The following is a 26418-nucleotide window of genomic DNA, read 5'->3' as shown; positions in this document are numbered from 1 at the left end:
ACTTCAAGTGGGCTGACCCGGATTATAGCTCCTCCTCCCCTAAGTGCACAAACCCAGGAATCCCAGAATCAGAAATATAGTTTTATTTAAGGCAGAGGTGGAGAAAGGCTATGCCCTTCCACCCCCCTGCTCCTCTTCTTCCTCCTCAGTCCAAGGCAGGCACTGGGACCTGCTGAAAAGGCTAACGAGGGACTCACTCTAAGGAGGGTGACAGGGTTTGACCCTTACCTGGGACAAGCTTCCTTTCCGCTGTACCCATTCTCAGGATTTAGGAGATTCTACATCTCACCTAAGGGAAACAGCTTTTCTGGTCCTCGAATGGGAGGTACCCAGGATTCAAACTGTGAAGACCCTGGAGTTTTCTAGAAGAGACCAGTCCTCCCTAGGTTGGGGGAGAGAAGCCCCTCTCAGGACTCAAGAGGAATAACAAGTACGAGGGATAGAAGGTCTCTTGCGCGAAGTCTGGGCGGGCCTGGATGTGCCCTCACACAGGGTATGGGTTGTCTAGAACGGCCACTCCTGCGGCCACGCCACCATCTGCATGCTCGATGGCTTTGGTTCGAAGCAGATGTCCCACGTGTTTATTCATCACAAATGTCTTTCCCTGCCTGTAGAAATGGGGGCAGGAGACACACAACTCTGTCACCTGGACTCCGCACCCAAACCCAGGACCTTCCCTGGTCCCAGCTGACTGAGTGACTGACTACACCCAAGAAAAGTGCTAGGATTTTAAAATCAAATTTGGGGTTGCATCCTAGCTTGGAAATTATCAGCTCTGTGTCTTTAAGCAAGTTACTCAGGCTTCCCAAATATCAATCTCCTCAGTTTAAAACAGGGATAATACCTCTCACTTTGCAAGATGGTCACGAGGATGAAATAAAGCAGGGAAAGCACTCAGCATGATGCTAGGTTCACATTTCATGTTCTGTAGTTGTACATTTCCTTCTCTACCTCTCTCTAAGACGGCTGTGGTGGTGGGAGGGGTTGGGGTGTGGGGAGTGGCTAGAGGGGAAGATTACAAAGGGCAGGTGCTGGAGGGGAGCACGGTAGAATCTGGTATTTCTACCTTGCTCTGACCCTGGAGTATTTTGCAGGAAGTGGTATGAGGGACTAGGAACTGCTCCTTACAAATTCCCAAGTCTTCCTCTCTTCCTGATTCTTTAGTGCTCAAATCCAAACCCAGAGGCCACTCAGCTTTTCACAGCCACTGAGTATATCCTCTAGCTGGCCCATCCCACCTTTCCGCAGAATCCTATGGCCTGGGAACTGGACCCAAACTCTCTTCTTCCCTGCTAGTCCAGAGTTATATTCTCATCCATCTTGATACTACTTGAAGTTTCCCTTACAGCTGCAAAACATTTCTCATCGGGGCTTAATTTGATAGCCCTGTGAGGTGGGCTAGTCTTGGGTCCTCGGCTTCATTTCCTAGATTGGAAAATGCAGCTCGGGATTGGCAGAGCTGGGACTGAAGCCCAGGGTCTCTGCTACCTGTCCAGTGCTTCCCACCAGGCTTTCTTGGCTGGCCCTCTGGCAAGGAGCAGCCCCTCCTGACTGACTCACCTGACATAGACCCCAAAGATGCCTAGCTCTGAGATGCACTGGACCACTCGGGCAGGACTTCCAGGCCGCAGCAGGCAGTTCCCAAAAGGCTCAGGCTCGATCTTCTCCATGAGGATGTAGGAGGCCCTCTCCTCGCTGTCCTTCAGCCGCTCCAGGGCCTGCACCATTTCGTCCCCGTAGAGGTTATTACCTGCAATTTCAGGGTGCCAGTCACCCTCGACCCTCTGCCCACCTTCTCCACCCTGTGCCCCCACTTCTGGGTCTACGTGGGCAAGTCAGCAGCCTCGGTTCCTGACACCAGCTAGTGAAGCCAGAGCAGGCCTGGCTCCCAAGGAGGGAATGTCACCTTAACAGAAGAGCCCTCACCCACACAAGTGAACACACCTTCCACCACGCCATCCTGCCCTGGTTCTCCTCCCAGTCCACGGCTGTTCCTTCTCAGCCTCTCCGACTGGCTCCTGCCCCTCCTAAATGTTGAGATTCCCAAGGAACTGGTCCTCCACCTTTGTTCTCTCCTCCACATACAAACTTTTTTCCAGAAAGATCTCTTCCAAGGCTCCATCTATAGCCTATATCCTTGATAACTCCCAAATCTTTAACTCAAGCTTCCTGCTCTAGACTTCACATGAATATCCCATGGGCCCCCCACCAAATAAACTCAACATGTCCAAACAGAATTCATCACTTCTGCCTGAACCTGCCCTCCTGGACCTCCCTGCTCCCCATCAGGAGAAAGGTATCCCTGAGTCATGTTTACTCCCTCTCCTTTACCTCACCCACTCAGACACGTCCCTTCAGTCTGTACTCCACATCGTCGTAGCCCTAGCCCAGGCCTCTATGCTGCGCTTCTGGACGACTATCCCAGCCTCCTCTGGTCTTTCTGCTGCTAATGTCTCCCTTCGTCCCAGGACATGCTCTGCCATGGCTAAACATGGATCCTGGATCAGGAGGGTGTCCCTTCCCTCCCTAAAACTCTCTAATGACTTCCCACTACCTTTAGGATTATCCTTTATAATCAGGTCCCAAACCATCTTTTCCAGCCCCAATCCCTGCCTGCTCCCATCTCACACTACTCCAGCCTCGCCAGTAACTCATTCATCTCATGGGCCAGTGCCTTTGCATAAGGTTGCTCCTTCTGCATGGAATGCTCTTCTCCCTTTCCACCTGGGAAACTCCTACCTATCTCTTAAGAACAAGACCAAAAACCATCTCCTCTGGGTCTGTGAGGCAGAAATGATCCCTGACCTCAAGGAGTTCAAACGAGGCAGGAAGACATCCAGCATCCCGACACGTCTCCATCCCACTTCCCCACAATCCACCCACAGGCACCTCAGACTAAACTTGTCCAACCCCCAAGGGCTGGTTAATCAGACTCCCTTTTCACTGAGCAGCCCTGTAAATGAAATCCACCTACCTCCACCTTCTCTCTGGGGCTTTAGCACGAACCGACTAGGAGTAGCAAGGGCCTCAGTGATGGCCTGGTCCCCTTCCTCACCCTGGCAGGACGCAAGAAAGCAATCACCAGCAGTCTTAGGCCCAAGAGGCAGAAGCTAAGGTCCTGCTGGTTGTGCAGAGCAGGAGGGGAGACAGCCATAAGCTCCTTCAGGCTGGACGGCTACTATCTGGATGTGACCCCCCCAAAACCCAGAAGCAGCAAGGAGAACAAGCTTTCTCTGGCAACAGTTCAGGGGTCTGCAGCAGGAGGTCTGAAAGCAGGTACAGATATTTCCTAACTCTTGATGTCTGCCTCAGCCTCCTCCTCTGGTTACCATCCCCATCTCCACCTTTGCTGAGAGTTTATCGTGGATCCCAGCTGCCCTCTCCAGGACACGAGAGCTTCTCACAGAGCATCACTGACTCAAGCCCAGCCCAGGGCCAGCTCCAGCCTCCCCAACACATTGGGCTCTGGGAGGCCTGTGGTGGGAGAAACGGGCTGCCCACGTACCATGTCCAGTGAGTAGAGGCCAGCAAAGGTGGCCTGGAGGCGGGCCGTGGCCTCCGGCTGGCCAGGGAGCAACGCCTCCAGCACGCCCGCCCTGCTCAGCTCTTGCTGCACCTTCTTAGTGCCAGCCAGCTGGGTGGCAATGTCTGGGCACTTGACAGCACATGACCTCTCCAGCAACAGGCGTGCTTCCCAGTTCTGCAGCGAGAAAACAAAAAGGAATTCTGCTTGATCTCACTTTGGCTGACATTTCCTGGGCATTCTGGTGCCAGATATTATGCTTTCTAGCCTCACGTTCATGATCTCCCAGGTCACTGCCACGTCCTTGTGAGGCAGGTGTGGCCTCTGCCAAGCTGCAGGATTCTCGCCCACAGGGAGCTCACAGTCTAGCCCAAGGATACATGGTGATAATGAAAGGGAAAAGGACAAAAGGTGTAAGGGTGTAGAAAAACTGATGAGGAGGTCTGAAAGGGGTGGGACACTTGTTTATGAGCTCAGCTTCCCACTGTACTCCAAATAAAATCCAAATTCTTTCCTTCTCAAACTCATTCTATGCCATCCCTCTACCCCACTCCCACATTCCAGCCACACAGGCCTGTCAAGGCCTCCAACACACGAACATCACTCCCGCCTACAGGCCTCTGCATTTGCTGCTTTTTCCTCTGTCTGTAATTCTTTTCCTTTTGGCTTTTCCAAAGGATGGTTGGATCCTTCTCATCCTTAAGTCTTGCCTCAAAGTTGTCTTCTCAAACCCCCCTACTTAATGTGGGTTTCCCTTTAATTCTCTCTTTTCATCCTGTTATTTCATTCAAAGAGTTTCCCCCGGGCCGGCCGAGTGGCTCAGTTAGTTAAGAGCGCACTTAAGAATCCGAGCTCTGAGCAACAGGGTCGCCGGTTCGATTCCCAGCCCGACCTGAGCTGCCAACAGGTAGCAGGTTGGCCCAGTTAAAAAAAAAAAAAGAGTTTCCCCCAACTAGGAAAAACACCACTTTTTTCCTATTTTTATTTACATTCTGACGTCCATCTTCCCGAGCAGACTGTGAGCTCCACAAGGGCTAGGCCCTTGTTGCCTGTCTTGTTGCCTGTTGGACCCCCAGTGTCTAACACGGTGCCTGGTACTTTGTAGGCTGTCAATAAATATTGGTCATTGTTGTTTAATGAGGAGAAACCTGAGTGGACAGGTAGAGTCTGACAGGTGAGACTCAATAAGGAAGAGGTGCAATAAGTCCTCGTGTAATGTTGTCAATAAGAGTCTTGGAAACTGCAACTTGAAGCAAAACAACATATAACAAAATTGATTTCACCATAGGCTAACGGATAGAAACAAGAGTTAAGTTCCTACGGCATATTTCTGGTCACAAAAACATCACCAAACGTCTAAATAAAGACCCAAAACACTTCAATATTAAACACTGAAATAAATGTGAGCTATACTTATATTAAGAAAGATCAATAAACACAAGTAAGATCATTATTTTCCAACCCACTTGGTCCAGTCCAGGGTGGCAGGAGCCAATGCCAGCAGTTCAGGGCTCCAGGTGGGAACCAACTCTGGACAAGACGCCCTTCCATTGCAGGGAAAACCCCACACACACCCACACTCACTCAGACTGGGACAGTTCATCTAATGTTCACATCTTTGGGAGGCAGGAGGAAACCCATGCAGACATGGGGAGAACACGCAAACTCCACACAGACAGTGGCCCCGGCTGGGGATTGAAATTTTTTTCTCATCGTTATAATGAAACAAGGTTATTTGAGGACCTGCTGTACTCAAGATTAACAGATGATACGAGCAAAAGGCCTATAGGTGGGTAATCATGAAGCAGGGCCTGGTTGGCACCCCCACAGTAGAGGACTCTCCGTGTCCCTGGCCTCACCTTTACCTGACCTACTTAGAGCTTAACCCCCTGTGGCTTGCTTGAGCTGGGAATGTCCCCTGTCCCACCCAGTTCCCTATTTTAGAAAATTACCCCAAAACTTATGATTAATACCCTTAGGCTTATTGATCACAATCTCTATGGTCGAGCATTCTTTCCAGGCTACTGCCATTATTGTTCCTGGGTTGCTGACTCCACCAGAGAACCACGTGGCCACAGGCAAGGCTCCATGCAGAACCCCAGAACCGTCATGTAGCCTCTGGAGGAATGCCCAGGTTTCCCCTTAAAAACCCCAAGCTGGTCTGAGAATATAAAGGCAGTTTTTGGAGGTGTTAACCCGCTGCCTTCTCAGACCGCCGGTGCTCTTATAATAAATGCTTATTCTGTGACCCAACTCCTGTGTCGGTCTTTTGGCTGAGCGTTGCAGGCAGCATGAGCCCTTGGCCTCCAGTTTTAATCACTGGGTGAAAGGTCCAGGGTGCTAGGAGCTTAGGGTGTAAGAGGCAGGGAAACAGCAGGGGGTCATGACTCCCAGCTCTCCTTCCCATTCTCAGGCACTGAGGGAACAGTCTGTGCTTGACTCCAGACCACATCAAACTGCCCACAGAAGGGTCAAGGCTATGGTCTGAGGAACAACGCCTCCCCCCACACACACACCCCTTCCCAGCCTGCCCCCACCCTTGCCCATGCTGTCCTTCCTGTGATACGGTGAGTCCACCTGCAGTGCCTTTGGCTGGTCCTCACCAGTAGCCCCAGCACCTAACCACTAGGCTGCTATTCCAGATAGAACTACAGGTGCCCAGAACATCAGTAAACCCAGGGAAGTACCATTAGTTAGAAGCAGGGAAAGCAAAACTCAGAGATGCTCAGGGGCTGGCCCAGCCTCACCTAGCAAGTCACTAACTAAGCCTTGCAGACTTCCCTCCATGTTCTAAACCTGGTCTGAGCTTCTCAGTTCCCTAAAAATGTCCTCCTTATACACTAATTTCCTTCCTTATTAGCTCAACCTCTTTTCTCTTTAAAGTTTTCTTTGGCTCCTTCCCCCAAACACCCTGTCTTGGAACCTGGATCCATTTTCCAAATGGACAGTTTCTCTCTTCTCTGATCAGTGAGTTCCCACCGCTGCTAACACTTCCTAGAGGAAAGGGTCTTCTGTAGAGCTGCTCCCTATACAGGTGGGCCTTAGGGAGAATCCTATATTCAAAGAGATAGATCTTGAAGCAGGTTCCCTCCATTTTCTAGTGCAGCTCCCTCAGCTTACAGAAACTGAGCCCAGAATGGGTCAGGAAACTACCCGTGAGCTCCCAAAAGCAGAGCCAAAGGCTCATGACCCCAGCCTACTACTCATGGTATTTCCTAACTTATTTCCTCCTTTATCTTTTCCCAGCTGAAATCAGGGCTTCTTAGCCTCTCCATGCTGTAGATTAGGGATGGGGGAGAAGAATGATATACTCGGAATACCACTGGACTGAGAGTCAGAAAGCCTGGGGACTCCCTGTGGGACCTTAGACAAGCCCCTGTATCTTTCTAAACTTTAGTTTCTTCATCTGTACAGTGGGGATAATTTTATGCCTCATAGGGTGATGGTAAGGATTAAATGAAATCATGGCTATGGAAAGTAATTTTGAAACTACAGGGTAGGATAGCAAGATAAGGTGATAGAAATCACTGTCATGAACAAGAATGTGCAGGTGATAAAAACTTCTCTGATGCAGATAAAAGTTGCATCAGAGGTAAGAGTTAGCAGGAAACAAATGGTTAGTGGAGTGGTAGAACTGGTTTGCATCAGCTAGTGAGAGCTGATTGTACCCATCTCTTCCCAACTCTGTTTAGAGACGTTAAGTTGGGTAGCTTGACACTGCTCATGATGCGTATTTACACTAATGAAATCAATCAGCAAATGCTACAAATTGGGACTTTCCCTCCAGGAAGATGATAGTTAAACATTTACCAGCAAATCCCCAGAAACAATGTGAATGGCTGAAGCTTCGCGGATTCCTGAGGATTCAGATTCTAGAAGACAGTGTGTTTGTAGAGTCAGAGGTAGCAAAAAGCTTACAGGATAGGAGGTTCCAGCAGCAAGTTCTGTGAGGAAGCACTGAAGCCAGAGCTCAGGGAAAAACCCCACTTGTTGTGATGTCTGAGTTGGGTCTCAGAGGAGCAATAGGGGTCCCAGGAGGCAAAGAATGATCAAACAGAAAAATACCAACCTGCAGACTGTATTGACTCGGCATGTAGCCATCCCGGAAATAAACCACAGCAATTTCCTGGCCGTCCCTAGAACACAGGGTGGAGAAAGCTGCTATGTTAAATTATAACTGACATGTTCAGTGGTTCGATCTGTTTCAGGGTGCATCAGGGTGCACCAAAATGAGTTTGGCTTCTGTGAAAGTCCACAGGGGTAGCCTGGACAGGGGTTTACTGGAACCAGTGAAAGTACACACCCACACCACCACTCCTTCCACTAAAAACATGGGGGTGTGCAGTAAAGAATGCCTTGGAATATTCCAGATTCAGAGTCATTCCAGGAAGGCCAGAGGGAAACAAGAAGATAACTAGAATCAGATTAGGTAAATTAAAAAAAAATGTGGCTCAAAATTACTGAGTAGCAAAATCACATTTACACTGCTTAAAGCAGCTGAAACCAGGCTGAGATTTTTTTAATATGGCAGGGCTGACGGTGGGCAGATGTAAAATTATGAGTCTAATTAAGGCACAGGCTGTCTTTCGAACTTCTTCCCTTTTTCTTTGATTTATTTGATATTTTCTGGTTTATCTGGAAAGTAAATTAATGACTGTTTTGTTATGCTAAAAGCACCTTTTGAAAATAGTAAATGGGATTTGGGAAATTCCATGGAGTTTGTATTTATTTATGTATTCATTCATTCATTCATTTATTTTTTATTGGGGAACAGTGTGTTTTTTCCAGGACCCATCAGCTCCAAGTCAAGTAGTTGTTTCAATCTAGTTGTGGAGGGCGCAGCTTATTGGCCCATGTGGGGATCGAATCGACAACCTTGGTTTTACGAGCACTGCGCTCTAACCACCTGAGCTAACAGGCCGCCCCTCAGTTCTTAATTTTAAGCATCACAAAGCTCCAGGTCTAAATATGTGTAGGGCAAGCAGTGCTATCCGAATCTGTTGTACGAGAGTCACCTGGTGGGGACCCTTAGAGGGAAGTACAGAGCCTGGCTTGGAGCACAAATCCAGGCCCCTGGAAGTCTGGCCTGGGCTCAGAGAACAAGACCCAGATCAGTCACAGAATGCGCCAGCTACTCCTCTTCCTCCCTGACGGCCCAGCCCAACTGCCCAGGCCTGACCTGATTAGCCACCAAGAGGGGAAAGAAAACTTTTGGGAACCCAGAGGCATATGAAAACCAAGACTATTTTAAGAAGGCCCGTATCCAGAGCGTCAGCAGCTCCGATACAACCCTTTAGAAGCAGGACTTGGCTAGCCTTCTCCAAAACTTCCTAGAATGATGGGAGTTCACCCCTAAAATTCAGAGAGGAGGAAGCAAGCGATCACGTCTCCCAGAAGAAAAGATTGTTTGGGGGAAGTAGGTGGCAGGATGAGTTTCCAAAGCCAGCCATCTGTTGGATCCTTGGGGAATGCTCCCTGAGCACTTACATAAACAGCTTTCTGTTTTGGTCCAGAGATCCCCTTGCAGAAACATCTTCAAACCTTCGCCGGATTACATGGATGTTCCTGGGAGAGATGGGCAAGGGTCAGAGGGCATGAAGGCTCCATTTGCAGTGGTTCTCCCCAATCCCGGGGCCACATGTGGAGGGCTCCCCTCCTTTGCTTACCTGGCCAGTAGCTCGTTCTCTATGGCGCGCTGGTCAAATACGTTCCTTTCCTTCTCCTGAGCAATCAGTAGCACGAGGGCGCTGGAGAAAGAGCACAGGGGGCCCAAGGTGGCTGCAAAGCTAATCCTCCCTCCGTCCCACCCGCTTCAGGGGTGAGAACGAGAACACAGCTTCCTTGAAAGAAGAGATGTTCTCTCAACTCAGGGCAGTCTCAGGCATAGACACCTGAGGCCATAGCACATTATTTCCTGAAAATAGGAAACCTGAAAAATTAAAGATGTCTCTACCCCTTCTCTAGTAGGTAGATGAAATACTGCAATGATGTCAAATTTCTGTGCAAATTAAAATTGAAATGTAGAATCATCTCAGAAACCCAAGAGGACTTGTTCTTAAAACTTAACATGATTCTAAAATCTTCCTGGAAGAACAAACAGGTGAGAGTACTAAAGCATATTTTGTAAAAGAACAATGCTGGGGGTTGAGGGCTAAAAACCCTAGTACTAGATTGTAAAGCATAAAATAAGAGAGTTTGTGGTTCTTGTATGAAACATTAGACTAGCTCAATGGAATCCTACAGAAACCCCATAGCACCAACTGTACATAAAGCATTGTCTCCTGGGGCTTTCCAACATTTCTGCTACGTACACAATGCCACATTTAATCCCACAGGGATCACTGGGGCTCACCTGGCCTCTTCCTCTCTGCTTAGCCATGTGTTTCTTAAAGAAGTAGGAGCTCCAGGACTCAGGGAAAAGCTAATGCCAGAGAACTGTCTGTTTGGCTACCAACCAAGCTGTTTTCAGATGTCAGAGGCAGATCCAGCTCCCACCAGACTCTCTTAGGGCCAACACTCAGCAGCCCCAAACTCCAGTTTTGCTGTACCTGTGCTGCTCTGTGCCTGTGGCTTCTTGCTGACACTCTGGGATGGCCAGGCTTTGGCTTAGGAGTCTAAGTATGGATTCCTGACCTCCCGTACTTGGCCTCTTATCTGTGTCTCTACGTCTCCCTACCTTAGCAGAACATCTTGGACTACAGTCTGCTTGACTCCTTTCCACTTAGCTGAAATACAGGTCCTAGCAGGTCCCCTCTCCTGGCCTGCCTGAAATCTCTTGAGGTCAGATATGCCCTTAAGCTGAGTCTTGGCTTTGAGTTGGGTTCCTGAGAGACAAGCCATCTTGTTCTGAGAGAGCCCCAAATGGGCTTGCTCTTCACTTTGCAGCCTGATCTGCTCTGCTCATGGGGAGGAAGGTGGCACCTGGCCCAGGCTGGCCCACCTCTAAGTAGAGGCAGAGGAGGGAGGCTGCGACTGGAAGGTCAAGTGGAACTACATGCCCTGTTAATTAAATCAGTCGGCTCCCTGTCAAATAATCAGAGCCAGACTCAGAAAACATATTCTACCTCCTTCTGCTTTCAGTTCTAAGCAGTCTGTTGGGAGCAGGACTAGGAAAGTTGTCGGCCAAGGAAGGGGAAGTGGCAGTAACATGCTGGCTGGGAGTGAGGACTCCTGAGTCCCAATCCGGGCTCTGTCAGTGACTTGTAGTGTCACTTGTCCTTGGGCAAGTCAGTTTCCTTCCTTAGGAACCTAATTTCCCCGTCTAGGAAATGAGGGTGTTAAATAGATCATAGGTCCCAACCTTGTATACCAAGAATCCCCTTTTCTTATCTCATTCCAACCACAGAGGCTGTATTTTGAAAGAGTTTGAATAAATGTCTATATTGAAATCATAATTCATTTCCCAGGCTTTCTTTTTAAAAATTATTACAAAGTTTGAGATAATCAATGCAAATTAATCTGCTCTACAAATGCTTGAGCCTCCATTTTTCAATCTATATTATGGGACCATTCCTCTTAGAGGCAGAACAGTAGAGTAGAGAGAACACATTCAGAGGCAGATAAACATGAATTGTAAACTTCCTAGCTGTGTGACTTTGGGCAAGTTATTCAACCTCTCTGAAGCCCAGTTTGCTCTTCTGTAAAATAAAACTAGTACTCCTTAAATGGTAGTTATTATTATTAATATTAAAAGTACCACATAATGATCCTTGAGTTTTTTAAAGCATTTTTCAAATCTATGATTTCATTTGATTCTCACTACCACCCTTTTAAGTGTTTTCATTACCCTCACTTTACAAATGAAGTAATTGATGCTCAGAGAAAAGAATGGACTTGGCGAAGGTCATGCACTAGGTCAGCAGAAGTGCCTATTTCACTCTCAAAATGAGGAAAGCCAGTCCCAGCTCAGGCTCCCCACAGCTCCTATGTACCAGTGCTGGTTTTGGGCATATGAGTCTTTTTTCTCCATGTTATTTACAGCCTGACTGGAGAAACCCTCTAAAGCATTTGTCTATTAGCAGTTCCCCAGCTGACCCATCTCCTGGTTTCACTCTCTGAAAATATGACCCAGCCAAGAGTTCTGCTTGACAAAATATTCGTCTGATGACTTCTAAATGCTCAGAGTCAGAGGTTTCTTGAGTCTTGGTGAGGCTTAACAAGCCCAGAGAGGCTCTCTTAGAGGTAATAAAATGATTAAGGAGGCAGGTTCTGGAGAGAGGTGGACTCTGGGTTCTACCACCAACTCAACCGCTTGACTTTGAACAATTCACTCCACTTTTCCGAACCTCAGTTTCCTCATCTGTAAAATGGGAGAGGAAGAGTATCTACCTTGCAATGTTTGATAGGAGGATTCAGTGATTAAAGCATTTAGCACAAAGTATGGTACTGGTGAGAGCTCATTAAGGGTTAACTATTAATTAACTAGCAATTAATTAGCAATTACTAGTTAACTAGTATTTAACATTGGAATAACTCTTAGTTCAATGGCCTTTCACTTATCCAGAAATCACTTACTTAGCATCGCCACATGCCTGAAACACAGTTGAGAAATAGGAAGGAAGCAAACAATGCCTCTAAGCAGTTAAAACAGACACCGTAAAATCCCTAAATCAAAGCTTATACATTTATTCACCAAAGAGGCCCTCATATCATTAGACACATCATAACAACCCAGATCATCTGCTTTCCCAAACCACCACAAAGCAGAAAGGAGATAAAGGAATGGGAGCAGAGGATTCCAAATTCAAGCACACTGACAGCAATAAGAAGTAAGAGCTAATGGTAGGGAGACAGACAGAAAAACTATGAAGAAAAAAACCGAGAGCTTGAAGCCTCACAGTTGGGGCCATTAAGTGCAGGCAAACAGCCCCACACCCCTTTCTGACTGCAGGCGGCAGCACCTCTGCAGGACATCAAGAGGCAATCACTGACAGTCATACTGATGACCTCTATCTAGCCAAGAAGAAAAGATTCAATTATAGTCAGCATCTCTTAGTTCAGAAGGAAGCCCAAAACTCCATTAAAATTATTCTAGCACTTAGACGTGTTTACGCTTTTCTATTTCTAGAGAAATTCACTCATTCCCTAATGAGGTCTGCACCCGTGAACACTGACTCTCAAGCAGGATTTTGCTGCCACTTGTCGTCCCCCTTACTTGGCTGAGCCGTACAGCTCCCAGGCTTTGGCGATCCCCAGGGCCAGTCCCTTGCTGGGATTATTGGAGAGAATCTTGGCAGCTTCTTTGGTCTTACTCAGGACATTGAGGACGTGTCTGTTGGAGAAGAGATGTCTGTTCAGTAATCGGATGAACCTGAAAGACCCTTTTGCCTGTGACTCAAGGACACTTACAGGAACATCACTTTGAGAACCAGCTGAGCCTTAAAAGGCATCTTACCATCACACTCCTGTAGGCTCCACCTCAGGCTAGAAAATGCGGGGCTGCCTGAACCCTGGCCCCCCTCATGTACATGCCCAAAAGGGCCCTGAGACCCTTGTTTCCACTCCACACCAGCCTCCCAATGAGCTGGCACCCCTTTCCCTGAGCCCCAGATGCTGTCTGGAACCCTGCTGCAGGCCACCCGGAATGTCAGTGACCTGGGGCATCACTGCTGGATGGAAGTGGATGCTACGAGGGTCCAGCCCTCAGACGGGAAGCTCTGCATCCCTCTCTGCCTTGGATTTGGACCTCCTTTCAGGCCTTCAAACTTATAAGCTCTTTGCTCAGCTCAGGACCCACACAAATACTGTTCTCTCTGCCTAGAATACCAACTTGTCCAATGAGGGGGTAGGACTACATGAACTATGAGGTCCCTTCTCTGACATACTAAGGCCTAACAACCACTGGAAGCCGTGCTATGATGAGGGTGGGGTGTGGGGCACATGAGCCAGGGCCCAGGAAGGCGCAGAGTTGGAGATCCCTGCCCCCATCTGTGACTGTCAGCTCATCAGGCTATCACCCCACTGACACGCCCAGGGCAGCCCAAGGGACCCACCGGTGCACAGCCGGGGTCCGGGAGGCCAGGCCCCCAAAGCTGGCAGAGATGGTGTTGATTTCAATCTGTTTCAGGGCTGAGGAGCCATCTGCATTGCGCTGGAACATGTAGTCTGAGCGATTCAGGCCCAGGAAGACAGTCTGTGGAGAAAACTGAAGGCTAAGGACATTTGCCTGGAGGCTGACTGGGGGCCCAGCCATGGAGCAGACAGGAACCCAGCAGGCTACGGAGAGATTAGAGGTGCTGGCTAACACTCCCAGACACAGTGGAACCACTGCTTTGGTCATTCCATGATTGGCCACTGATGTACACCCAGGGACCAATAAGAGGCAGATTCTCATGAGCTCAGGGCCTGGGCCAAATTCTTCTGGTGAGAGAGAGAGAGAGAGAGAGAGAGAGAGAGAGAGACAGAGAGAGAGAGAGACAGAGACAGAGAGAGACAGAGAGACAGAGAGAGACAGAGAGAGACAGAGACAGAGAGACAGAGACAGAGAGACAGAGACAGAGACAGAGAGACAGAGACAGAGAGAGGGAGACAGAGAGAGGGAGACAGAGAGAGGGAGACAGAGAGAGAGACAGAGGTTGGGAGGGGAAGGTTGTAGACTGGGGCGGAATTGGGAATGGTACCTGGGCAATGCCCTCTTTCAGGACTTGCTTGTGGATGTCAAAGAGACGAGCAGTAAAGTTGTCCCGTTTGATGGTGCTAGCGGAGGAAAAAAACAGAACAATTTCTAGGCTACACGGAACCTTAAAGGTCAAGGAGTCCCAACCCTGTCCATTGGCTCCTGAATCCTCTCTGGGTCTACCAGCCCAAACCTGAACACCCACACCAACTCCATAGAAGGCAAGTGGTTCAGAACCCCGCTTCAGAGCCAGGTGACCTGGGTTCAAATCCCAGCTCTGCCACTCACTACTAGGCAACCGTAAAGAATTATTTCACCCCTCTGTGTCTCGGTTTGCTCAACTGTAAAATGAAAAGGATAATAATTATATAATAATTATATTTATATCACAGAGTTGTGATGAAGAGTAAATGAGATATTACATGAGAATTGAACATAGTGTCTGGTCCCAACAAGAACTCAAAAATGGCAGGTGATATAACCATTCTAGACTTGAATTGCTCTGATGGCTGTAAGCTTTCCGACTGACCTGACATTAACTCTCTGTAGTTTTCCCCACACCCTGGGACCTCCCGGGACAAGTCTTTCCTTCCTCTTCCATGGTGGCCCTCAGAAATTAGGAGACACAGGGCCGGCTGAGTAGCTCAGTTGGTTAAGAACTCGCACAAGAGTGCAAGCTCTGAGCAACAGCGGTTCAATGCCCAGCCCGAGCTGAGTTGCCGCTGAGCTGCCAACAGGTAGCAGGATGGCTCAGCTAAAAAAAATTTAAAATAATTAAAAATAAAATTAGGAGACAGCAGTTGTGCTCTGCGCTCCCCCGGGAGTTTTCTGACTCAAGCTAAATAGCCTATTTTTTCCTTCAATTAGTCTTCATATGATGTGATTTCCTGAAGGAGGCCTCCCATGTCTGGGTCACGTCTCCCACTGTGCTCTCACCGCACTGTGGGTCTCTCCTTTATAGCACTGATCACAGTTGTCATTTTCCATTTTATTGTGTGATCAGAGTTGTCTCCTATTTGACCATAAGCCACATGAGGGTGGAGACAGTGTCGTGCTGGCCCATCACCATGGCCCAGTGTACTGCTGTGACACATGACATGTGGTAGGAGCTCATCCAGGGTGGTTTTCTGGAGCCTCGTGGAGAGGCGCCTACAGGTAACTAACGCCGCACAAGATTCAGGGCAGTCTCTGCATGCCGGCTCAAGCCTGACTCGCAGGCTCACTTTGTTATTGTTATAGGGATCCCACTGAGGCCTGCCCTGAAATTTTTCTGCTCCCCAGCCAGCTCCCTCAGGGGGTTCCCAGCCTTTGGTGAAGAGGAGAGGGACCAGCTGGGCTTCCGCCTCCAGGAAAGAGGCTGAAGAGACACATTTTCCCTCTTCTGAAGAGGTGCTCCCCTTCCATCCAGACTCTAGGGGGCTGTTCTTGCATGTGTGTTCTTTCTTACAAGCTAGGGTTTGTGTGTATTTCAGAGGAGAGGGGAACAGGGAAGGCAAGGGTTGCAGAGACGTGCTGCAGGGAAGGTCTACCTAATGGCATCTTCAGGGTGAAGGTTGTAAATCAGATTGCTCGTATTTCATGGGTATAAAAACCAGGCCCATCCCAAGAAAGACCTGAGGGGAAGGTGGCAGTAGGGTTTGTACATTCGCAACTCACTGAGTCTTTAGCTCCCAAGTCAATGGTTTCCAATCTTCGTACCATTATGATCCCTTGTCATAGTCACCCTCACAGCAATCTGCTCATTTTTAAGAGATTATCTCTAACAAAATTGTTGTTTTCTTTGGAAAAATTAAGCAGACATTCAATTATAGATATGTCTAGTCTCTACATTTATACACACACATATATATGTATATATTTAATTCTAACTATAAAATAAAGAATTTAATTTTAAAGGAAAGAAATTTCCCTTGCCCCAGGGCCTGAAGGGGAAAAAAAGATCAAAGGAAAAGAGACGGGGGTGGTGAGGCGGGGGTGAGCCATTATGGGGGTTCTGTATTCTTGTGCCCTGGGTGTTGCCCAGTCTGCCCCCATCCCGCCCAGAGATGAGAGGCCTTGGGGCAACAAGAAAGGGTCATTGCTTAGGAGAAGAAGTAGGAAATCTGACTTTAAACCAATAACCTCATCTGCCTTCTGTTTTCTCTAAAACTAAGCTGACCTCCTCTAATTCCAAATGGAAATTTCAGTCTTCAAAGTGGGGGTGATGGATCAGAGAATCATGAAATGTCAGTGTTGGAAGGGACCCTAGATTTAGGCTAACCTCCCCATTTTACAAATGAAGAAACTGAGGCCTGGAGAAAGAAAGGGACTTGCTTGAGGCCATGTTATTAAGTAAGTGGTACAACCAGGACTAGAAACCAGCTCTCCTGACTTCTATTATACTATGTTTTGTTTCTCCTGGAGGGTACCTGTCCCCCACCCCACCATATCAGCTGCCAGAGCAACACCTCATGGCTCCCCAGTCTCCCGGCCCCTTGGTTCTAGCAGTTCTTGGCCCCGTAGTGTCCCATCACCCAGTACCTGGAGAGAGTTTGCTCCAGAAAAGCAGCGTTCTGGCTGACAGCATCCACCAGCAGGTTGAAGTCCTGCTGCACAGCATAGGCCTGCTCCAGCAGGGCAGCGGGGACCAGCGAGGGGAAAAGCGTGAATGGGGCATAGCTCACCACCTGGTCAAGGAGAGAGAGTCGGAAGGGCTAGTACACCTGTGAATGGGTTGTCTTCCTGTAAATGTGATCCCATGAAAAGTATGGCCTACATGTACTGAGAACACACAAACTGCAGAAGGGTGGTTGCCTCTGGGAAGGGAGAAAGGAAGGAGAACAGGATGAGGAAGGGGTACAAAGAGAACTTGTACACTCTGTAATATTTTATCTCTTTACATTAAAAAAAAGAAAGATCAAAAGCAAAACGGCAAACAACAACAAAATTACTACACTTTGCAAGGCATTGTTTTAAATGCTTTACATGGATTCATCATTTATCCCCATGAGGAAGATACTATTATTATATATACTTAATTAATAATAAGGGAATTCAGTCTTAGAGAAGTATCATGTTCTAAATCATATAAAGCTCCTTCTTAACTAGCCAGCTGATATCCAAGAGCAGGCCCTTCCCCATGCCAGAAGCTCACACCCCAGTCCCTCGACTTCTAGCTGGGGGACAGGGAGAGTCCTGCTGGTAAGGCTACAGCAGAAGTGAACTCTGGCCCCCAGAGTAGAAGCCAGAGGTGGGGGTTCTACTCTCCCCGCAGTGTTAGAGATGGTGATTCAGGTTGCCAGGCCTCGAGTTCAGCTGCATTCTGAGTACTTTGGACTTTGGCAGAGTATCATCTAGGATACTGTTTCTGGAAGGGGATAATGCACTCTAAGATTCCCGACAACAAATGAACTAGACTTGGGTAAGAGATGATAAGATGACCTGGTGAGTTACATTATGAAGCATTCCTGAGTTTAACCTCTGAGTTGATATCAGTTTGCCATTATGGTTGTATAAGTTTATGGTGTTAGAACTTGACATTTATAGATTTATTTTTAAAATATTATCATTTGGAATAGATACTACAAACACATGACACAAAATTCAAGAGTCAGAAGAATACAGAGTGAAAAGTATGTCTCATTCCCACTCTGGCCCCAATGACGCAGTTCACCTCCCCAGAGGCAAATGGTATATTAGTGTTTCACATATCCTTTTAGACCAGCAGTTCTCAACCTGTGGGTCGCGACCCCTTTGGGGGTTGAACGACCCTTTCACGGGAGTCGCCTAAGACCATCGGAAAACACATATTTTCGATGGTCTTAGGAACCGAGACACCGCTCCTCTACCCGTCTCCATGCTTCAAGACAAAATTTCATTTATTTATAATTAGAAATAAATATTTCACAATATATAATTACATAGTTTTTTGTGATTAATCACCATGCTTTCATTATGTTCAATTTGTAACAATGAAAATACATCCTGCATACCAGATATTTACATTACAATTCATAACAGTAGCAAAATTACAGTTATAGAGTAGCAACGAAAATAATTTTATGGTTGGGGGTCTCACCACACCTGAGGAACTGTATTAAGGGGTCACAGCATTAGGAAGGTTGAGACCCACTGTTTTAGACAAATGTATACGAGGTCTGACAATTAAGTTCGCGAACTCATCCTAGAAAAAGTGCTACATACCTCATTGCTGAATATCACTACAGTCACCTTCAAAGTACTCCCCTTGGGAAGCTATGAACCGAAGCCAGCACCCAGTCTACCCTTCAAAGCAATTTTGAAACTCTTTTTCTGGAATGGCCATCAGAGCTGTTGGCATATTACCCTTGATGTCCTGAAATATCACCAAAATGTTTTCCTTTCAATATTTCCTTTATTTTCGGATAAAGAAAGAAGCATTGGGGGCCAGCTCAGGTGAGTAGGGAGAGTGTTCCAATATAGTTATTTGTTTACTGGCTAAAAACTCCCTCACAGACAGTGCCATGTGAGCTGGTGCATTGTCGTGATGCAGGAGCTCCTTTGGGACCATTTTTGCACACCCCTTTCTCATGTCAAGGTTTTCAGTTAAGATTTTCCTGTTTCTCTGTCGATATTTACTTGGTCTGCTATGCTTTTCACAGTCAGCAGACTATTTTGACGCACAATTCAAAGAATTTTTGCAATGTTTTCATCAGTTCTGCTCGTTATTGGCCTCCGTGGCCTCTCTTCATCAGTGACGCGTTCTCTCCCCTGAAGAACATTTAATCCATTTGTACACTACCATTTTCTTCATGGCATTATCCCCATAAACTTGGACTAACACGTCCCTGATTTCACTTCCACTGTTGTCAAGTTTAACAAGAAATTTAATATTTGTTCGTTGCTCTAATTCAAGCTCAGACATTCTCGTGACGGCACACAAAAACACACAACAATAATGAACGCCACTCAGCAAGACACCGCCACACATCGACACGAACACAGCTGTGAGACACTGATACACCAAGGTAATGAAACCTTACTGAGCTGTTTGTACAGTGCTGCCAGTGCAAGCGTACGGTGGCCAAGTTCGCGAACTTAATTGTCACACCTCATATGTATACATACATACATATGTTCTCTTTTTTTAGACACCAAACGAAGCATACGCATATGATGCGTAAATTGTTCTGTCCTTTGTTTTATGAATACTTCAGAGACATTTCCATATACATTTTAATAGAGCACTTTCATTCTTTCTAATGGCTGTATAGTATTCCACTCTGGGTATATCACAATTTATTGAATTTAGCCTTCTATTATGAACAGTTAGGTGGTTTCCTTTTTTTCCTCCATTACAATCAATGCTTCAGTGACTATCCTAGAATATACATTCTAGGTATTTTGTGCGTGAGAAGGTAAATTTCTAAAAGTGGAAGTGTCAGGTAATTAGGATAAATCCATTTAAAATTTTGGTAGATAAGTCTCAAATTGCCCTCCTCAGCATCTATTTTAAGACAAAACTGAGGAAGTGTATTTGTGAAAGTAAGGGTTTCAGCTTGAAACCTTTTTGAGTTTGAGTCTGAATGACTGCAGATTATGTAAGGCATGACCTAATACTCCAAGTAATATGTGATGACTACAGGGGTGTTTCCTTAGCTTCAAAACGCAGAACCCTGCCTCTTCCAACAAGTCCCATTTGGCCTGAAAAACTCCCCAAAAGTTTTCCTGCTAAGACTTTCCTCTGCCTCTGTCCCCAGAGCTCGTTATGCCTACTAGAATGTGGGATCCTTAGTATACAGCTGTTCTCCTCTGCCCATAGGCGAAAGGCTGCAACAGTCTTCTCACTTTTGATAGAAACACAGACACAGAATAATATTCTTCTGCTATAAGAAAAGCTATAATAGCACGTGCATGACAGTAAACACTGCTTCAGAGTCAGGGGAACAAGAGTTATGGGAAGAAGTCAGAAGAACTCCCATCTTATCTAAGGGGACGGTCGGAACTCTGTTCTAGGCATTTGTTGCCCTGCAGGAAAGTGGGCCAGGGTTGCCCGCTGATCTGATCTTTCAAGACAAGCTGGACGTCTAGATTTTTTTTTTTTTAATTTCATGATAAAAAAAAAAAAAGTGGGTCCTGAGTGCCTAGAATGGCCCAGCATAGAACAGGCACCTGGTAAAGTTCTGGAATGAAATCACAAACCTGCCCACACACACTCTCTCTTCCTGTCTTTTTTTTTCCCCCTGGACCGGAAATCTCATTGAGGACTATGCCTTCTCTACACCCCACTGACTTCCGGAAATACCACAGGTTGGACCTTCATACAATACCTGTTGATGATTAACAGAAGAAATAAAATCTTGGAAAGGAAAATGCTACATCCTGTATTCAGACAAGCCGTTCACAAAATCTAAGGTTCACAAACCAAGCAGTTATATTCCGAAAGCCAGAGGCACACCTTCCCCAGTATCAGCCTACCTTTGGTGACAGCCATTCTCGCTCGCTCAGGCCTCAGCAAACACTTACTGAGTCTGGAGTCTCCACCAGGCCCCTAACTAGGTTCTGGGCCCACAGAGACAAGAGAGAATGTGGTTTGGTAAAAAACGATAGTGGCAGCTCTTTAGTTATTAATCTGGATAGTCGTAAGTATAATGTTAAGTAAAAAATAAATAAATAAAAGCAAAGCCAGAACAGCTTGTCTAGTATGCTTCTTTGTGTAAATAGTAAGAATAAGCTAAATGAAAAATAAACAAGATACCTGTTTCATTTATAAATCACAGGTTACCTTCAAGGCAGGAGAACTGGGCGGCTAGGGAATGTAGAAGGGAGGATTAAACGGAGTAAACTCTTATATCCTTTGGGTTTTGAAGCATGAAAATGTCTCACCTAGTCACGAAATAAAAAGGTTTTGTTTTTTTTAAAGAATGAGAATTTTTTTTTTAAAGGTGTGGTTTTGACTCAGCAGTTCTACTCTTATGTATCAACCATAGAGAAACACTCATATAAATATCAGAACAGGCATGTACGTGGATGTTCCCTGTAGTGCTACTTGTAGTCATAAAACATTGGAAATCACCTAAATAGCCATCGGTAGAAGAAAGTTAAACTGTGATCCATCCATACCTGGAATACTATACAGCAGGGTGAAGCTGACCCTAATGGAGGGAGTTGGGAAGAGTTCTAAGACAGATTATTAAATGAAAGACAAACAAAAACACATCACAGAATAATACGTATGATCCAACTTGTTATTTAAAAACTATATATTTCTTTATATACACAGTAAAACCTTGGATTGCGAGTAACTTGGCTTGCAAGTGTTCTGCAAGATGAGCAAACATTTCTAATACTTTTTTTTTTTTTAAGATTTTTATTGGGGAATTGGGGGGATGGGAACAGTGCTGGGGAATTGGGGGAAGGGGAACAGACAAGTTGCTGTCATTTTGTTCTTCGGTCTAGTTGTGGAGGACGTTGCTTCACTGGCCCAAGTTGGCACCATCATTGCGCTCTTCCCGGGTGAGGCAGATCAGTCGCTGGCTTCTGGACCGCCACTCACAGTGGCTGCTGGCTGCTCACGCTGGCTGCTGGCTACACACGGTAGCCCATGGCAACCCACTGCCACAGGGGCTGCCGCCTACGCCGTCGCCAGCGACTCACAGCAGCCCAGCTCCAGGTTGAGCTGTTGTTCAGCATCTTAGCTGTGGAGGGCAGTGTCACTGGCCCTCATATGTGGGATCCGAACCGGGGCCCTCTGGCGTCCCAAGCCAGTTCTTAACCATCGCACCACTCAGCCAGCCCTCTAATACATTTTAACTTGTTAAACGAGGGATGTCTTGCAATATGAGTAGTTTGTTTCCTGAACGAATTATGCTCGCAAACCAAGGTATTACTGTATATGTATATAAATACATAGAGAAAGACCTGGAAGGGTATACTACAAACCAATTACAGAGAGGTAGCATGGTTAGGGGATCTTAAAAAAATAATAGTTCACTGGGCAACGTGCTTCACATGAATTATCTTCTAATTCTCTTACCAACTTGATGAGGTAGGTCCCATTATTATCCCTTTTTAATATCTAAAGAAACTGCAGCTGAGAGAGGTTAAGTGTGACTTGCCTAAGCCACACTTTAAACCCCAGCCTTAAATTTGATTACTCGAGCATGCCACTTTTTACTTTACATACTTCTCGAGATCAATTTTAGTTATTGAAAAAAATAAAATAAAACAGAAGAGATGTGGTCTCTGACCCAAAGGAGTTGCCTCCAGCCTGGCAGGGGCCAGCCAGATAACAGGCAGTAGATCCCAGGACAGTGTGGTCAGTACTGTGGGGAGGGCTGGGCTTACATCTGAGGAGCTGGGCTCCTGTGAGGTCCTCAGCAACACTCCCTCAGCCAGGGCCCGGTCCACGGCTTGCTGTGCCAGCTCCTCCAGCTGCTGCTCATCCTGCAAGAGGCTTCCCCAGCTGTTGGCCATCCCAACCTGCAACAGAAGGAGAGCGGAGGATGAGGTGACAGATGGCCTGGGGCCCAGCAATCACTGAAACTGGGAGTGTGGTACAGGGGAGTGGCATGAACTCTGGCTGGCAGCTCTTATCAACTTCCCAAACAGAAAGCTTAACAAAGCAATTCCATTGCACTCCCTCTTTTGATTCCTAATACGATGATGGCTATTCTCACAGTAAGGAAGCAGAGGCTCAGAGAGGTGAAATGATTTGCCCAAGCTAATGGCTGGTAAAACTTGGACTTGAGCCAGGTCTCTGGACTCCCAGCTTAATGCTTTTCATTGGAAAAAGAGGCACAAATGTCATATGTGACTGGGTCAAGTTCCTTCCCCTCCCAAGCAGCAGATTCTCTACCTGTGAAACAAGGAGGAGGGGGTAAACCAGTGGTTTCTAAACCTAGCTGAATATTCTGGGGAGCTTGGGAGAGAATACAGATTCCTGGTCCCCACTTAGAGATTCTGATTCAAAAAGTCCGAGGGTAGGGAAGGAGGGGCTGAAACTCTGTCTTTATAACAAGTTTTCCTGGGATGGGAACCACTGCAATAGATTGTTAATTAATAATCTACTACAACCCACGTCAGTAGATTGCAAATAAATTATGTGGGGGTGGGGAAGTGGGAAGGAGCCCTTTGTGAAATACTATGAAGTGCAGATAAAATGGACTCCTCCCTAATACTAACCAGAAGCAACCTTGTAGCAGGAAATGATTACATTCCTTGTAGAGATATCTATCATCACAGCATCAAAAGACAGACGATAGTTTTGAGAAGTCACATTAGCAGGATAGAAATAACTGAAAACCAAGTACCCAGTGTAATAGGAGGAAGAGTCCAACCGGCTGGCCAGAGACACACAGAGGTGAACCAACTCACACCTTGGTACTCAATCACTTTGCAGCAGGCCCTAGGGGTTTAAGATCTAGATAAAAATCTGGAAACACCAGTCATTAATTTTTTTCTGCCCTACTGTTATTTGATTTTTCGCAGCAGAACATGGCTGCCCAGCTCAGCGGTCCCCAGGAAGAGAGCTAGAGAATGACAAGTAATCTCCACCACGTACAGCTCCATTCCCCCTCTCTACCCATGACAGGATTGGTTCTAGACCTATTGTGGAAGTCTGCCAGCCTCAGCACAATGTTTTGAAAGAATGCGCATGTGATTTCAAGAGGGTCCTGACAATACCCCTGTTGGATGAGAGATAGATAAGGGCAGTCAGAGAGAGAACAAAGCTCTGGGGTCAGTCAGACCTGGGTTTGAGTCCATAGTAACACTAATTCCTTTATAAATAAGGTCACTGTATGGATTAAATGAGGCAAGTCTATGTGCAGTTCCTTAGCAGTGTTTGGAGCACTATAGATGGGAGCTTCTTTTTTGGCTGTAGTCACTCTACAGGTGGGAGATTTGTCAGAGGTCACATGGCAGCCTGGTAGCAGGGCCAGGAACTAAAATCTGTGACTGACAGAGCAATGGGACCCTCCCTCCATTAGCCCCCATCTCTCCACAAATGTGGGATTCCAATATCTCTGGCTGCTGTTGGGCTTTTGTTTAGTTGTCAAACAAGGACTGGCATCGAATGCCAGGCCCTTGACAGAGATCAGACATTAAAAAAAAAAAATCACTATGAAAAGTTCTAATTGGGCTCTTTGTTTTTCTCATTCTAGTCTCAGCCATTCTTGTGGCTTGGTTTCTGTTTTGCTGATGACACGCAAATCTACGCCTTTACAGCTTTCCTGACCTTCAAACTAGAATATCCAGCCGCTCAGTGGGAGTCTACACAGAACCAGAGTAGAATTTGTTGTCTCCCCCACAAATCTGATCCTCCTCTGATGAACCCCACGCAGGCACCCAAGCCTTGTATATACTTCTCTCCTACACCCCATTCTCCCCAAATCCTGTGGATTCTATCTGCAGTCCTTTGAATTCCTTGATCTCTCTCCATCCCCACTGTTAGGAGCCTAGCTCCAACTACCATCCTCTCTTCACTGGCCACTAAACAAATTGAGAATGAGCTCTTTTCAGTGATCAGGATACACCAGCCTCCCTCCCGCTTCCAGGTCTCAGCACGTGCTGTTGTCTCTGGAACATTCTCCACCGCTCGGACCCAGCATTCATGACTTAGTCTTAGAAGCTGTACCTGTACCTTCTACAGCCCATGATTTTCCCCTGCACCCTAGGAACTGTGTCTCTCTCGATCATGTCTCTGCTTCCAGCGCCTACTACCATAGTCAATGAATGTTCAATAAAGGAACGTGAATGAATGACACTGGGGCCGGATTACCAGAAAGCCTTACAACGCCCACAAGGAAGCCCGGCTGGACCTCTTCCCGGGGGCGGGGCCAGTGCCTGCGTGGGACCCGAGGCAACAACACGGTCTCCCGCCCGGGCCTGCCCCACTTCACGGGCTTGCTCGCTCCCATCCTGGACAAAGTTTGGTCTTAACCGCTTCCACTTTTTTTTTTTTTTTAAACTCCTGCTCTAGTCTCCCCGGCACCACGTTCCCGACACCCGCCCCATCTGAAGTCAGGAGGTCTGAGAAATCTGAGATCAACCTGCGCAAGCCCAACCCCCTCACTGGATACAAGTTACCCCGTTCCTGCCATTGAGTTTGATCTGCAAGATCTCCTGGTCTCCAGGTTTCCTATCACTAGCCCGTCAGTCGCCTCCCTCACATCCTTCCTCCAGAAGAAACATGACCCTTGCCGGCCGCCGTTGCCGCGCTCCAACTTACTAGGTTGGTCGTGGGCCCGCCACGTTCCGTACTCAGGCCGGTCGCGCCGTTACCCGAGGTTCAGGGTGTGGGCTCACCATGCAAACCAATGCGCTTGCGCGGACCGCCCCCGGGTGGCCTAAAGAATTAGGCGGGGGAGGAGACCCGTGCGCATGGAGCTGAACGGCGGCCGGGAAGGGGCAGTCCCGGTGAGGGCAACCTTGGCATTTAGGGGTGCGTCGCCTGGACCCAGACAGACAGCACCTTGGGAAGGAGGGGAGGAGTCAGGCTTGGTCCGCGGTGAGCTGCGAGTTTGCATAGCTCGCAGAGCGTTAGAGCTAGTGACGTCCAATGTAAGAGAGGGAAACCGATACTCAGAGTGGGACAGTCACCACCTCGGGGACACACAGCTGGTGGTGGTAGGCGTGGTAATAGCGACCCAGACAGGGGCAGAGACCGGCTCAGGGTCCCATAACAGTTAAGGGCTGAGCCCGTGTTGGAACCCAGGCTTGTTTCCCACCCGGCCGGGTCACAGAAAAGCCCTCCTGGTTTCTCTAACCCTGGGACAGAGGCAGGAAAAACATTAGTGGCAAAAGGAACGCATTTTCATTTTTCCAGCAATTTTGAAGTTAGGAACGTTTGAGGGTGACCGAGTATTTCTCAAAATATTCAGTATCACTTGCATCAGGACCTGGGGCAGTTTTTTTTAAGTGCAAATTCCTAAAACCTCCGCTCACCTCACCCCTGTGCCTCTTTCCAATGTTTTAACTGTTATTTCTTTCTGGGCTGTGATAGGATTCTTCTCAACCTGAAGCACCTGGTTGAATTTTAGTTAAACTGAATGTCAGTCCAGACTCTGGGAATTCACCATGACTTAAGACACACACCTTGCTTTCACATCTGGTTAAGAAGGTAGACCCATAAACAGTGCTTTTCTGGGGAATCAGGGAAGGCTTCGAGGTCTTGGAAGGATGGGTAGAAATATGTAGGCAGTGAAGGACGTCGGGGTATAGGTGAGAGGTAGGAATGGGGGCAGTGTGCCAAGTAGCTTGAACAGAAACAGCAAAGGCAAATCTGAGTATGGCTAAGGCTTGTTTTAGAGACAATTAGGAG

General features: G+C 47.2%; 1 protein-coding gene across 3 annotated transcripts; it reads right to left on the bottom strand.

The window, feature by feature from the left end:
* Positions 1 to 60: 60 nt before the first annotated feature.
* Positions 61 to 25428, bottom strand: GSS (glutathione synthetase). 3 transcript variants are annotated; one of them, XM_019655244.1, is made up of 14 exons: positions 25185 to 25257; positions 23408 to 23502; positions 22443 to 22577; positions 16659 to 16804; positions 14143 to 14218; positions 13516 to 13655; positions 12678 to 12794; positions 9190 to 9270; positions 9011 to 9088; positions 7593 to 7659; positions 3506 to 3700; positions 2975 to 3056; positions 1561 to 1750; positions 61 to 608 (listed from the first exon to the last, which is right to left on the bottom strand). In XM_019655244.1, exons 3-14 carry the CDS (start codon positions 22569 to 22571, stop codon positions 485 to 487), a joined length of 1425 nt encoding a protein of 474 aa, XP_019510789.1. In that variant the 5' UTR covers positions 22572 to 22577; positions 23408 to 23502; positions 25185 to 25257; the 3' UTR covers positions 61 to 484. The 3 variants fall into 3 exon arrangements, with proteins under 3 accessions (XP_019510789.1, XP_019510787.1, XP_019510788.1); XM_019655242.1 differs by lacking the exons at positions 23408 to 23502; positions 25185 to 25257 and adding an exon at positions 25327 to 25428; XM_019655243.1 differs by lacking the exon at positions 23408 to 23502 and having other exon boundaries at positions 25185 to 25274.
* Positions 25429 to 26418: the final 990 nt, after the last annotated feature.

This window comes from Hipposideros armiger, unplaced genomic scaffold (genome assembly GCF_001890085.2).
Source record: "Hipposideros armiger isolate ML-2016 unplaced genomic scaffold, ASM189008v1 scaffold_238, whole genome shotgun sequence".
NCBI classification, from domain to species: Eukaryota; Metazoa; Chordata; class Mammalia; order Chiroptera; family Hipposideridae; genus Hipposideros; species Hipposideros armiger.
The sequence above is the reverse complement of the archived record's forward strand: the minus strand, read 5'-3'. Positions and strand labels throughout refer to the sequence as shown.

Coding starts and splice junctions, on each gene's coding strand:
- GSS (XM_019655242.1), bottom strand. CDS start 22,571: ATGGCCAACAGCTGGGGAAGCCTCTTGCAGGATGAGCAGCAGCTGGAG. Junction 13,656..14,142: donor TGAAAGAGGGCATTGCCCAG/GTACCATTCCCA, acceptor TTTTCTCCACAG/ACTGTCTTCCTGGGCCTGAA. Junction 12,795..13,515: donor CGGACCCCGGCTGTGCACCG/GTGGGTCCCTTG, acceptor CTTCTCCAACAG/ACACGTCCTCAATGTCCTGA.